Raw genomic sequence first — 13,211 nt, 5'->3', positions numbered from 1 at the left:
CCGCCGGCACGCCGCGATCACGCCGCCCGCCGCCGCTCATTGGCCGGGCGCGGGCCGCGGGGGGCGCTGATTGGCTGGGACCGCTCCCCCCCGCGCTGTTTGGCGCAGGCTGCGCTCGGAGCGCTCCCCCAGCGCGCGGCCGCGCCGCTCCCGGCGGGCGGGGCCGGGAGGAGGCGGCGCTGCCGGGTGCCGCTCCCGCCGCTGTGTGCGCGCCGCTGCCGCTCCCGCCGCTGCTCCCGCCGCTGCCGCTGCCCGGGAGCACCGCTGCCAACGCCGCCCGCCCGAGCCGCGCCATGCACGGCTCGCCCTGCTCGGACATGGGAGATGCGCCCGCGGTGAGCACGGGGCGCGCGGAGGGACGGAGGGAAGCGGGGTTGGTGGGGATAGCCAGCGCCTGTGCAGCCCGGGCACGTGCTCGGTGGCGGGCAGAGCGCGGGGACCGTCCCCGCCTCGGCCGGGACCGCTACTCACCCGGCGGCGAGCGGCTTGGTTGGGCAGCGGGTACGGGGCGGCTGTGACAGGGCAGAGCCCTCAGGAGGGGGTGTTGCTCCGGTCACCTGCGGGGAAGGGGGGCGGCCCTCCCTCAGCGACCGTGCGGGGGCGGCGGCGGAGTGGGAGCTGCCCTCCGCCCCCTTCTCCTCCTCCTCCTCCTTCCTTTCGCGCCATCCTCCTTTCGGTGGCACCGCCCGGCCGCGGGCAGCCGCCGTGGGGCGGGGAGCGGGTGGGGGCCCCTGCGGGCGGGGGGAGGCGCTGCCCCGCGGTGGGACCCGCCTGCCCCCACGGCACTGCCCGCTCGCTGCCCCTGCAGCCCGCACTGCCCGCGGGATGGGTCCTGCCCCGGAGCGACCCGCACTGCCCGCATCTCCCTGCCTGCCCACCATGCTCCCTGCCCCTGCCCCATCCTTCCCGCAGGCGACCCGCCCTGCCCGTGCCCGTCCTGCCCGCACCCGCGCTCCCGCTCGTCCCTGCCCGTGCCCATCCTGCCCGCACCCGCGCACGTCGTTCCCGGCGGGGTGATGTGAGGACAGGCGCCCGGCGCGGTTGCCCATTTCCCTGGCAGCAGCCGGGGAGCCCGCGCTGCAGCGCTCGTCTGCAGAAAGAGCTTTTTTTGTGAGGTTTTTTTTGGATTTCGGGGTGTTTTTTTGAGGAAGCGAGGCACGTTTTTGGGTTTTTTTATGTTTCTTTAGGGAAAGCTGCTCTCCTGAAACGTAGGGTTGGAAAATATAAGCCTGTGGGCTTGGCTGCTTGCAGGCGCGCTTGGAGGAGCACTGGCAGAGTGTCTGCTCAGTGCAGAGCCTCGCCTAGCGTGGCCACATGTGACTGGCGATTGAGGTCCCGGCTTGCAGGCACACGTCGTGTTTTCCTCTCACTGTTTTTCAGTGGAAATTCTTAGAAGTCTCTCTCCAACTTGTTAATTGCTTTTACTCCTTCCAGCCCCCAAATCATGGCATCTCCATGCCTGTACCTGAGGTTTTAGGTGAAAATCCTCTGTGAGTGCAGTACCAATATTTTTGATCCATTATGCTTAGCATGTTTGCCTGCGCATCCCTGGAGTGTAAACACAGCTTTACATCTTGGTGACACTGTTGGATAAGGAGCATCCCACCTTACTTAACTCACTAACAAAACCCATTGACTTAGTGTATGTGCTGTCACCCGATGAGCAGAATTCCTTCTAGGGCTTGAGGCCATGCTCCTGGTGTGGTGTTGCCTTTAGAGTTAAAACCTTTTTCCTGCAGTACATAAACACTCTGTGTAACTGCAGTGGGCTCAAGAGGCTTGGTCCACACTTCTGGATCTCAGCCTTCAGCTTCATTGGTGTGTCTAAAGACTGAGGAGCCTGGATGCCTAGTTGAGACTGAGCTGGGATGTGAGTACTAACCCATCAGCCTAGCGTAGCTTTTGGAGCCACTGGCAAGCACTGTGAGAGCTTCATGAAGCTTGGATGTCCTTGTGCAGAGAAGTCAAGTGTTTTTCATGTGTACACAGGCACACACAAATATTCTGTGATGTTTGCAATTGGAAACTAATCAGTATGGATACATTTGTCTTCATTTTACTCAGAGTACATTTTAGATACCTAGCCCCTATGTAGCATCAGGCCCTTCTGAAGTACAATGCAAATAGTTCCCACTGTACTTTGAAAACTGTTTTCCTTCCATCTTTTCCCCATCCTGGTTTCCCTGTTAAAAATAAGATTAAAAATCTTTTGTGATGTGCAGTACTCCCAAGTCAGTGATCATACCTTAAAGCATCTTACCAGCAGCTGAAATTTATCTTCTAAATGTTTCCAGAATGAGATTAGTGCTGAATAGTCTTTTGGGTTCAGGAAACAGCCTTCTCTAAACAAGGTTCAAAGTCAGGATTTTCCTCTTTTATGCTTGTATGCAAGCATGGGATGTGTTTGTTCAGAGCAGTGTCATCCAGGAAAGTAAGCTTGGAAATGTGAGCCACACACTTATCTGTTCTTTTCCTGGAAAATCACATGTCTTCCTTTTTTTTTTTTCTTTTTTTTTTAAGAAAGGGAATGTGGAGATGAGCTGCTCAGGGGAGAGTGAGAGATGAGCCAGTTGGTAAAAGCCTTGCCACGGGCATGGGATCTGTTTCAGTTGACCTTCATTGTGAGCAGCCAGTGTGTGGGTGGTGTCAGTTTTGCACTCTGACTCGTGCTAACAGCCGTAATCCAATTGCACGCAGGTTGACATTGTGGACATCTATGAGTCCATCCGAGAGCGGCAGCGCCATGACAGCGAAAGGTCCACCTGCAGCACCTTGGAGCAGAACGACATCGAAGCTGTTGAAGCCCTTGTTTGTATGAGCTCCTGGGGGCAAAGATCACAGAAAGGTGACATATTAAAGATAAGGCCCCTCACGCCCTTCTCGGATTCTGGGGATTTCACAATGCACGCCGAGGCTCCGGCTGAGTTACCAAAGGACTGTCTATCGACACTGGTAAGAAAAGCATGAACACAAAATAAATGTGCCCAACACGTGGGTGTCACATCCCTGCAATACTTTAAATTGGCTGGAAAAGAGAGAGTTGCTCAGGTGCCCCTTTGCCACAGCCTGTGCTCTGTGTGTGCACAGAGTAGTGAGGTGGCATGTTGAGTTTATGGGTTTTTGCTGTCTCTGGTTTAGCAAATGTCGAGGCTTTTGTTAAATTTAGGTGTGAAAGCCCTTGCTGACAGGTTATTGGATTTGACAGGGATGTCGAGGTGGCTGTTGTAGGTTTCTTGGAGCACTTGGAGTAAGAATGGCAGAGTGAGCCTTGGTGATTTGGCATGAACATATCTGCAGGCACTGTATGAGAAAAGGCCCTTGACGATGTTATGCTTCACTGGTCATTGTAAGAGAAAGTGCACGTTGCCATTATGAAACAGGCAATTTAATTAGTTTCTGTACTATGTGTTTGTACATGTAGTCTGTTATTTCTCCAGACATTGGTCTACTCCAGCTGACTGATGTTGGTTGAATCCAATTTTTTTTTCCTTTTGTTTCAATTTATGTTGCAACGAAAGTAGGTATTAAAAAAAGGCTTGGTGCCATCAGGGCTTTAGATGGTTAAGGCCCATTTCAACCAGTAGGCTTCTAATATGCAGTTGCCAGGTAAAAGGGGAATAGTAGAGGAAAGAGGCTGAGATAAGAGCAGCCTGACAAGCAGCTGCCATAATATCTCCTGCTGCTCAGTGCTGACACTGTCTCTTGAGCAGCACAGGAGATACCCTTCAGTGGAAAAGGAGGAAGACGAGGTGCTGCAGAAAGACAGAATAGAGAGAAATGGATGAATAAGAAGTGACAGAGCAGTTTCATTTATCTTTATCTAAAAGGTAGCCATGAAACTATGAGGTAATCATTGAGGAAAGATCTAGGGCTTGCTGGGAGCTTGAAATAGAAAAGTACAGTATTGCTATCTATTGTTGGTCTGTTTATTCTGCTCATAGCCTCTTAACAGCTGTGCCCATTGCTGAGGAGAAAGGAATGAAAGACTTTTTTATGGTGCAGTGAGTATACTTGCAGTGTTTTATGCAGGTTTGCAGCTGCCTCATTGCCTTCCTTTTATTAATACACTTTTGAGCTTAATCAGAATGGCCATGAGATAAGGCAATGTGGTGTCCTGGTGTTGGCTAGGATAGAGTTAATTTTATTCCTAGTAGCTGGCACAGTGTTGTGTTTGTGATGTAGAATAGAATAATGGTGGTAACATACTGATGTTCTAGTTGTTGCTGAGCAGTGCTTACCCCACCCACGTCAAGGACTTTTCAGATTCCCACCAGTGAGGAGGTACCCAGGAACTGGGAAGTAGCATGGCTAGGGAAGGTGATCTGAACTGGCCAGGAGGATATTCCATACCACAGAGTGTCATGCCCAGCATAACAACTGGGATGAGCAGTGATGTTGGGAAGGACCTGGGCGGTGGGTGGTGAGCAATTGTGCTGTGCACCACTTATTTCTCTTGGGTTTTATTGCTCTCTCTCTCTTTTTGGTATCTCCCTGTAATAATAATTACAGTTGTTGTTGTTATATTTTACTATAGTCCAATTATTAACTTGTTCTTGTGTCAGCACATGAGTTTTATCTTTCTGATTCTCCTCCATGACAGATCTGACCAGACTGTTTATTAGTTGTTGATCACAGTGTTGAATTACTTGCTATGAGTTGTTGTGTTATGTAACAATGTACTTCTTGTGTATTTTCCCCCTATGTTATGGTATCATCTCTGGGGGCTGGGCTAAGGTTATCATTTTGTTGTACTTTGTAACACTGGATTATGTGATAGCACAGAACTGCTGCCCTTGAAACTGATCTGGTTTTCATACTCCCAGCCCCTCTGTCATCACCTCTGTACTTGGGGAACCAGCTATTAGAAACTGCTGATAGTGACACCTTTTGCCTTGGAGAGCCAACCTGTGTAGAAGGCACACACAATCTTCCCCTTCTTCTCCAGGCATGGGCATTTTGGAAATTTTGAATATCATTGGGATGCTGAAACCATGGTCCGTGAATGACCAGGAACTGGGAATGTGGTTCAGGTCTTGTTTAGGGTTAAGCAGCTGTTTGTGGCTGCTCAGACCCTGGCATCATGCAGTGTGACCACTCAGACCCCAGCAAGGGATGATGCAGCTGAGTCAGAGGATGAGCTTGTACCATTATCAGTTTCCTTGTACACAAGAAGAAATGGACACCAAAGTCACCTCAGTTAGTGAAGGAGGATGAAGCACTGGATGGAGGAAGAGACAGAACAAGAGGTAACCACTCAATCCCTGTCCCTGAGGGATGTGAAGAGGTTTCAGCTGCTGTCCAGGTGTGCACATTATCACCTGGCTGTTCCAGTGGGGCTGGTAGCCTGGCATTAGGAGATAGGGAAGTCAAGCAGTTGGGATGATTTCCTGGGAAAGAGAGCATTGACAAGGTGATTGGAAAAATGTCACAAGTCTTCAGCCTGTGGAGGCAACTCGATCAAGTGTGAAGGAAAAGTATCCCTTCAGGAAAGATATTGTCACCTGGGCAGGTGGGCTACTGTGGGGAGACATATCTGGTACCTGAGGGAATTAGCTGTACCAGAGGGGGTTTTTTATGACATGAGAAGGGCACAGTCACCCACAGATCCAGATGGAGTCAGTGTGCCCAACCCACATGGCAAAACTTTGAACCATTTGCCATGGACTGATCCAGTTCCAGAACACTTGCAATATATTGATGGTACCATTGTGGGCAATACAGCAGCAGAAGTTTTTGAGAAAGGGAAGAAAATAGTCCAGATCTCTCTGCAAGCTGCCATAAAACAAAGTAAGGTCCAGGAGCCTGTATAGCAGATCCAGTTTTTAAGAATAAAATAGCAAGGTGGATGTCATCAGATCCCAATGGATTTGATTAACAAAATAACAGATACACTTCTACCAACTAGTAAGAAAAACACAAGCTTTCTTAGGCATTGTGGGGCTTTGGAGAATGCACATTCCAAATTACAGTCTGATTGTCAGCCTTCTCTGTCAAGTGACCCAGAAGAAGAATGATTTCAAATGGGGCCCTGAACAACAGCAAGCCCTTGAACAAATTAAACAGGAGATAATTCATGCAGAAAATTAACTCTGCCCCAGCCCTTGGGCCAGTCCAGACAGGACAAGATACAAAAAATGTGCTCTACACAGCAGCCAAAGAAAATGGCCCTCCCTGGAACCTCTGGTAGAAAGCACAGGGGAGAATTGGGTCAGCCTCTAGGGTTTTGGAGTCAGGGGTACAGAGGATCTGAAGCCCACTATGTTGCAGTTGTAAAAGAGATACTGGCAGCTTACAAAGAGGTTCCAGCTGCTTTGGAAGTGATTGGTACTGAACACAGCTCCCCCTGGCATCCTGATTCCCTGGGCTGGATGTGCAAAGGATGGGTCTCCTACACGTCACATAGCTGATGCTGTGTGGAATCAGTGGGTCTTGCTGGTCACACTGGGTGCTTAAATAGGAAACATCATTGTGATTACCTTCAAGACTCCTGGAATTGGCAAGAGGGCAGACTCCTGGATGCCACCTGATGAGGAGATGACACTTGCTGAAGAGACTCTATTGTATATGAGAAACAATATGCCCTGTTTGATTCCTGCTGTATTGTAGGAAAGCACTGAAGATGGAAAGTGGCTGTATGGTGTATCCTACAAAAAATTACAGAAACTGCTGAAGGAGAAGGTGAATTGAATTACTTTGCAGAGGTGAACATTGACTTTGGACACTGCTGAACAAGAAAAACAGCCAGTGCTTTATCTTTGTACTGATTCATGGGTGGTGGCAAATGCCCTGTGGTGGTGGTTGCAGTGGTGGAAGCAGAGCAGAGGTAAACCCATCTGGGCTGCTGCCTTGTGGCAAGATGCTGCAGCCTGGGTGGAGACCCTGGTTGTAAAGGTATGTCACGTGGGTGCTCGTGTACCCAAGACTTGGGCCACCAAGGAACATCAGAACAACCAACAGGTGGATCAGGCTTCTAAGATTGAAGTGGCTCAGGTGGATCTGGATTGGCAAGAGTGAATAATTCACCAGAGTGAATTATTTATTGCTTGGTGAGCCCATGACATCTGAGGCCATCAAGGAGGAAATGCAACATGTAGATGGGGTGATGATCAAGGGATGGACTTGACCATGGACAATCTTGTAGGGCTATCCACAGTTGTGAAACATACACTTCAGTTATCCAAGACGAGCAGTTAAAGCCTCTGGTGTGGAGGACAATGGCTAAAATACAAATATGGGGACACCTGGCAGATGGACTCTATCAGACTCCCACAAACCCACCAAGGCAAGCACCATATGCTTATGATGGTGGAAGCAACCACTGGATAACTGGAAACATATTCTGTGTGCCCCATGACACTGCCTGGAACACTGTCCTGAGCCTTGGAAAACAAGTCTTATGGCAACATGGCACCCCAGAAAGAATTGAGCCTGACAAGCGGACTCATTTCCAACACAACCTCACTCACACCTGGGTTGAAAAGTGTGGCATTGTGTGGGTTTATCACCTCCCTATCTGTGAAAATCAAAAATACAGGGGACTGTTAAAGCCAGCATTGAGAGCAATGGGTGGTGGGACCTTCAAACAATGGGATACACATTTAGCAAAGGCCACCTGGGCAGTCAGCACTAGAGGATCTGCCAGCTGTGCTCAAGCAAAACTTCTACATAGTGTAAAAGGGGATAAAGTCCCTGTAGTGCACACAAAAAAGCTTCTGGGGAAAACAATCGGAGTTATTCCTGCATCAGGCAATGACAGCCTCATCCGTGGGATTGCTTTTGCTCAAGGACCTGGGTGCACTTGGTGGGTAATGTGGGAGCATAGGGAAGTCCAAAGTTTTGTTCCAGGGGATCTGGTTCTGTGTGAGAACAGCCAGTGATTTGGATTGTATGGTGTTAATTGCCATACAACACTCCCGTCACCACTGCCGAGCTGGCTACACACAACATCAGGGGTATTGCAGTAGGAATCACCCAGATTAATGAAGAACAAACTTTGATGGAACTGGACAAATGCAGCAGTGATGGAATCAGAACTAACTTCAGTAGGCAGCAGTCCAGCATAACACACCATCTTTCCTGCCCTGAAGAACTGCTATGAATTGGAGCCCAAAGCAGTGCACGAATGGCTCAACAGATGTTTTAGAGGGATGGCCCACAGACTAAGGGAATGATCCCTGTATCAAAAGACAAGAAAAGGGATGGTGGTTAATTGGGATGTATTGAAAAGTGTGGGCATGATGTAAATGGCATAGAATATCAGGTGGGTATTGTCCTGTTTTCAGCTGGGATAGAGTTAGTTTTCATCCTAGTAGCTGGCACAGTACTGTGTTTGGGATTTAAGGTGAGAATAACGTTAATAACACACTGATGTTTTAGAGTAAGCACTGCTCAGCAGCAGTTAAACCAAGGACTTCCCAGTGTCTCCTGCTCTGCCAGTGAGGAGGAGAAGCCTTGTGAGAGAGCATGGGTAGAACACTACTGACCAACCTGCCAAAGAGATATTCCATACCATAGAGCATTGTGTTCAGTGTATAAACTGGGGGGAGCTGGCCAGGAGGGGCCAGTCACTGCCTGGGATCAGGCCAGGTGGGTGGTGAGCAGCTGTACTGTGCATCATTTGTTGCTCTTGAGCTTTATTTCTCTCTCTCTTTTTATCTGCCTTTTTTATATTTTTATTATTGTATTTTCCCATATTTGAATTATTAACTTGTTCCCATCTCAACCAATAGGTTTTACCTTTTTCTGATTCTCCTTCCCATCCATCTGGGGGTGGAGGATGAGTGAGCTTCACGGGACTTCATTGCCCTCTGGGATTAAACCACAGCAGTATACGTTATTCAGTTTGTCCTAAGAGGCATATTCTGAGATGCTGGGAGAGGGCATGTAATTTTATTTTTCCAAGTAAAAACTGGGTAAAACTGTGCTATGGAATTACACTGATGCACACTGGTGTGGGTTTTTTTTGCAGTGCATGACCCCTCCGCACAGCCCTGACTTTGTTGAGATGTCGGCAGCTACGCTCCTGTCCTCACAAGTGACTTACTCCAAACCAAGGACTGTCATGGCAAACACGGCCGCCTGCTCGGTCACGTCAGCGACCGGTGCCTGTCCCACAACGAAGCCATCTGTTCCCAGCGTGGGGCCGCCGTGCAGTCAGAAGCCAGTGATCTCTGACTTCTCTGCTCCTCAGCCCTGCAGGGCCATGGCAACAAGTGTCATCCGTCACACAGGTGATAGTTCTGCTTACCATCACATTCCTGCCCTGCAAGAGCAAACAAAGGTAACTTCAGGCTACAGCACTTCCAGAGACTGGTGTGGAGCGGATGACCCAAAACATTCCAGACTGCCACAGGACACGTGGGCTGCGAATGATTTAATCAACAAAACCTCTCCGGCGCATCAGCCTTATGCACATGACTCCAGTGATATTGTGACCAATAAAGGGCAGCTGCCGGTCCGGCCCGTTTCGCCACAAACCCACTTACCAAAGAATTGTGAGAATGACTCGCAAAAAAGAGCTACCCCGGTGACGCCTGCCCCCGTCTCAAGCCCCCAGGTTCTCTGTCAAATGATCCCTTTAAATGGACAAAGCAGCATGATTAATGCCTATGTCAAGCCTTCGGCCGCAGCGCTCTCGACTCCCGTGAAGCCCATCTTGCCGCAGACAGCCCCGCTCCCCCCGCCTGTGCTCATGGGCCCCTCCGTGCCTCAGGGGACTGTCATGCTGGTGCTCCCGCAGCCCGCTGTCACGCAGACACCGCCCTGCCCGCAGGCCCTGGTGACTGTGGGCAGCACCAAGCTACTGCCCCTCGCCCCTGCTCCCGTCTTCATCGCTTCTGGCCAGACCTGTGCCCCCCAGATGGACTTCTCCAGGCGGAGGAATTACGTGTGCGACTTCCCCGGCTGCAAGAAAACCTATTTCAAGAGCTCCCACCTCAAAGCCCACCTGCGCACCCACACCGGTGCGTGCCAGGGGCTCTGGCTCCTGTTGGGTGCTGAAGCGCACGCTTTTTGCATGGGGGGGTGGGAAAGGGAAGGAGCAGGTGATGGGGAAGCTTCAGCTCATCTCGGGGATGGAAGGAATGTTCATTCTCCATGGACAAGCAAAACAAGACATGCTTTGTTCTGAGACCTCAGCTGACCCTGTAGTGTTAGTTGAATTTCACAGGCTTTAGTTGGAGTGAAGCTTTGCTGCCTGTGTGCGTGTGTTTAGATCTAAGTGGAATCCTGCCATCTGTACTAGATTGAAATGAATTGTGCAAGTCCCTTGTTTTGGAGCATGGGGAAGTCTGGTATAAGCAAAACACAGTACAGGTAGTTGGTCTAATTGTTACATGAGTAAAAGAAAAGAGAAACTCAGAAACTGCTTTTTTTTGTTTCTTTGGGGTTTTTTTGTTCCCCCAGAGTTTTGTGTAGGCTAAATGGGAATGCATTGAGATTTTGGGCTGCTGTGTTAGAAAGCACTGCTTCTATGAGAATGTAACAGTTTATTCAGTTGCAGAAGGGGAATTTTTAGAGGTAAATGAAAATTAATTGTCATTAATATGAAGTGATTTGTTCCATAAATTGGGTCAGTGGGGAAACAGTCTATATGTGTTTTACTTACCTTTTTTCTACTTCAAGGATCTTGTTAAGTTAAAACTAACTTTGAGTTCTCAGGGATTATTTTTGATGTTGAAGGATGGTCATAGTAGGAGATTGGTGTAGAATAGTTATGTCTATTTTTGGTTTTCCTTGACTTTTCTCCCCTACCTGCTGTTACCCCACAGTCGCTGGTTTATCGGATGTCAGCTTGCGTGACGGGATTTGCATTAGTTTGGCAGCTTGTCTTTACAGTTCCTTTGGGGAAAGAGCTTAACCTCTACACAAAGCTGATAATTCTTGTAAACCATAGTTCAGAGGTAAAATGATGCTTCTGCTCCTGGCTTGAGAGGCTGCTGAATTAAACCTGGTGCTCCAGGATAAACAGACTATCAGCAAGTGCCTCGCTTTGTGCATGTGGCTGCTGATCCATGGGGAGCCTGGATGTGTCCCTGTATCCTGGCAGGTGGAACACACTGACCCCTCACTAGCCAGTTCCCATTACAGGATCAGGAGGAAGAGTAGTTCAGCTTTCTTTTTTTGCATTTTCTCCGCACACTGACTAGCTAGATCATAGCACATCCAGAAGACACAGACTTTACTCTCAGTACCTGAAGTGAGAACACTCCTGTGGGACTTCCTTTCTATGGGCCCCTACTCTTCTGCTCCAGAGTGTCCCCAAAATCTTGGGCCACGTGGTGGATGTTTATCTGGAGCCCTGTGGGAGTTGCAGGCAGTAGTTGCAGTTGTGGTTGTTGAGGACAGGTGGGATGTTCAGCAGTGGCCCAGGATGAGCAGCAGCTGATGTGGGCAGTCTTGCTGCCACTCCTGGTCTGTGGAGGCCGGCAGGAGAGGCTTTGCTCAGGAGTGCTCACTGGTGTGTGTTTGTGTGTGGGACTGGATCACGGAGCAGCAGGACCCCGAGGTTCCATTCCAGGCTTCCTGTTTGCCCACAGGATTTGTGGATGACATGCTGCAGCCAGAGAGATAGGGATGCATAGGGATGGGGACAGGGCCTTGCTTCTCGTTCAGTCAGCAGATAAGGCAGCTTTATGAAGGCTCTAGTTCTTTAAACTGGGATTTTGGACTACTGAAAAACCAGACTTGATTAAAGAACACTTAAAGAGAGATACAAGGAAATAAATAGAAATGATAGCTATTAATTTTCTCTGGAACAGAACTTTAGCTTAATCTTACGTTGACGGCACAGATGAGCAGTTCTGTGGAACTCACTGGTTTCTGCAAGGCAGATTTTGAGTTAGCCCTTTGATAAGACTGCAGCACAGCTTCCCAAAAGTAACAAACGCTTCCTTTATGTCCTGCAGGAGAAAAACCTTTCAGCTGCAACTGGGAGGGCTGTGACAAGAAGTTTGCCCGCTCGGATGAACTGTCGCGGCACCGCCGGACGCACACGGGCGAGAAGAAATTCTCCTGCCCGGTGTGCGAGCGCCGCTTCATGCGCAGCGACCACCTGACCAAGCACACCCGCCGCCACATGGCCACCAAGAAGACCCCCAGCTGGCAGACAGAGCTTGGCAAACTCAGCAGAATTGCCACAGCAGAGAAACCCAAGAGCAGCAGCAGCGCTCTGAGTATGCTCATCCCTGTGCCAGCACCTGCCTGCCAGAGCTAGAGTGAAGAAGCACCTTCTGCAGACTTTCTGAAGATCAGGAAGAGCTCTGATGGCAACAGCAGAATGGGCAATGGCTTTTGTTTTCCCCGTGTTTGTGTGTACTTTAGTTTCCTGCAATTTAGGTCCTCTGTTGATAGTGCTATGTGAGAAATTTATCATATTTCCTCATCCCTTCCCTGTTGGTTTTTTTCAGTACTTGGGCAATTGCAATCACCAGCACTTCAGGAAAGTAGAACTCCTTGGAAATTATCTTGGCAATAGGTTAAAAAAAGTTGTAATGCTTGCTGTTAATATTTTGATGGACAGTAAAACAGGGTGGTTTTTAATTTTTATAGTACTATTTTCTATACCAAATATATTTTGTATTTGTTCATTTTGGTCTTGTTATGCAGGCAAATTACTTGCATTAGTAGGGCTGTGCTGGATGAGACCCAGAGCTTTGGAAACTCCTTTTCAGTAAACCTAAACTATTGCATTCAGAGTGTTTTATAAACACTTAACCATTTGATAACATACTTGTTGGTTTTCACACTTGCAAATCCTGATCCTTCCATGGGCTAGTGCTCCTACTCCCTCCTTGTGTAGGTAGATTGAAGATCAAAGTGAGTCAGTTTGTTTTAAAACAAACCAAACCAGAATGACCTTATTTGAAAATACAAGTGCTGAAATCATCTACATTTTAGGAATTCATACCCTTTGCAAGTAGAAGCCAATGTGGCTGTTGGTAGAACCATTCTCGAGTCCACATTCCACTGAAGCAAAGTTTGGAGGAGCCAGACCGCTCTGATGGAGGTAGAAGCACAAACACTGCTTAGAAATTTCGACACTAAAAATTATGCTTTATTTTTGGTCCTGCTAAACCAACATATCAAACTGAAAAATGCAAAAATGGCAAGATAGCCCACGAAAAATTAGTGGGTCTCTCTTTATATTTTTTTGAGTAGAGGAGAAATAAAAAATTAAAGGGTTTTTTGTATTGTGGATGCTTGTGCACCTT

At 48.8% G+C, this 13,211-nt stretch overlaps 1 protein-coding gene across 1 annotated transcript; it reads left to right on the top strand.

Moving 5' to 3' along the window:
• Window positions 1-293: 293 nt before the first annotated feature.
• KLF11 (KLF transcription factor 11) lies at window positions 294-12,214 on the top strand (the record flags this gene model as incomplete). Its single annotated transcript, XM_084202599.1, has 4 exons — window positions 294-335; window positions 2,698-2,952; window positions 8,969-9,962; window positions 11,907-12,214. 4 exons carry the CDS (start codon window positions 294-296, stop codon window positions 12,212-12,214), a joined length of 1,599 nt encoding a protein of 532 aa, XP_084058725.1.
• Between the last annotated feature and the right edge of the window lie 997 nt (window positions 12,215-13,211).

The sequence above is a fragment of the Fringilla coelebs genome, assembly GCF_963513975.1.
Source record: "Fringilla coelebs genome assembly, chromosome: 3".
Lineage (NCBI taxonomy): Eukaryota > Metazoa > Chordata > Aves > Passeriformes > Fringillidae > Fringilla > Fringilla coelebs.
The sequence above is the reverse complement of the archived record's forward strand: the minus strand, read 5'-3'. Positions and strand labels throughout refer to the sequence as shown.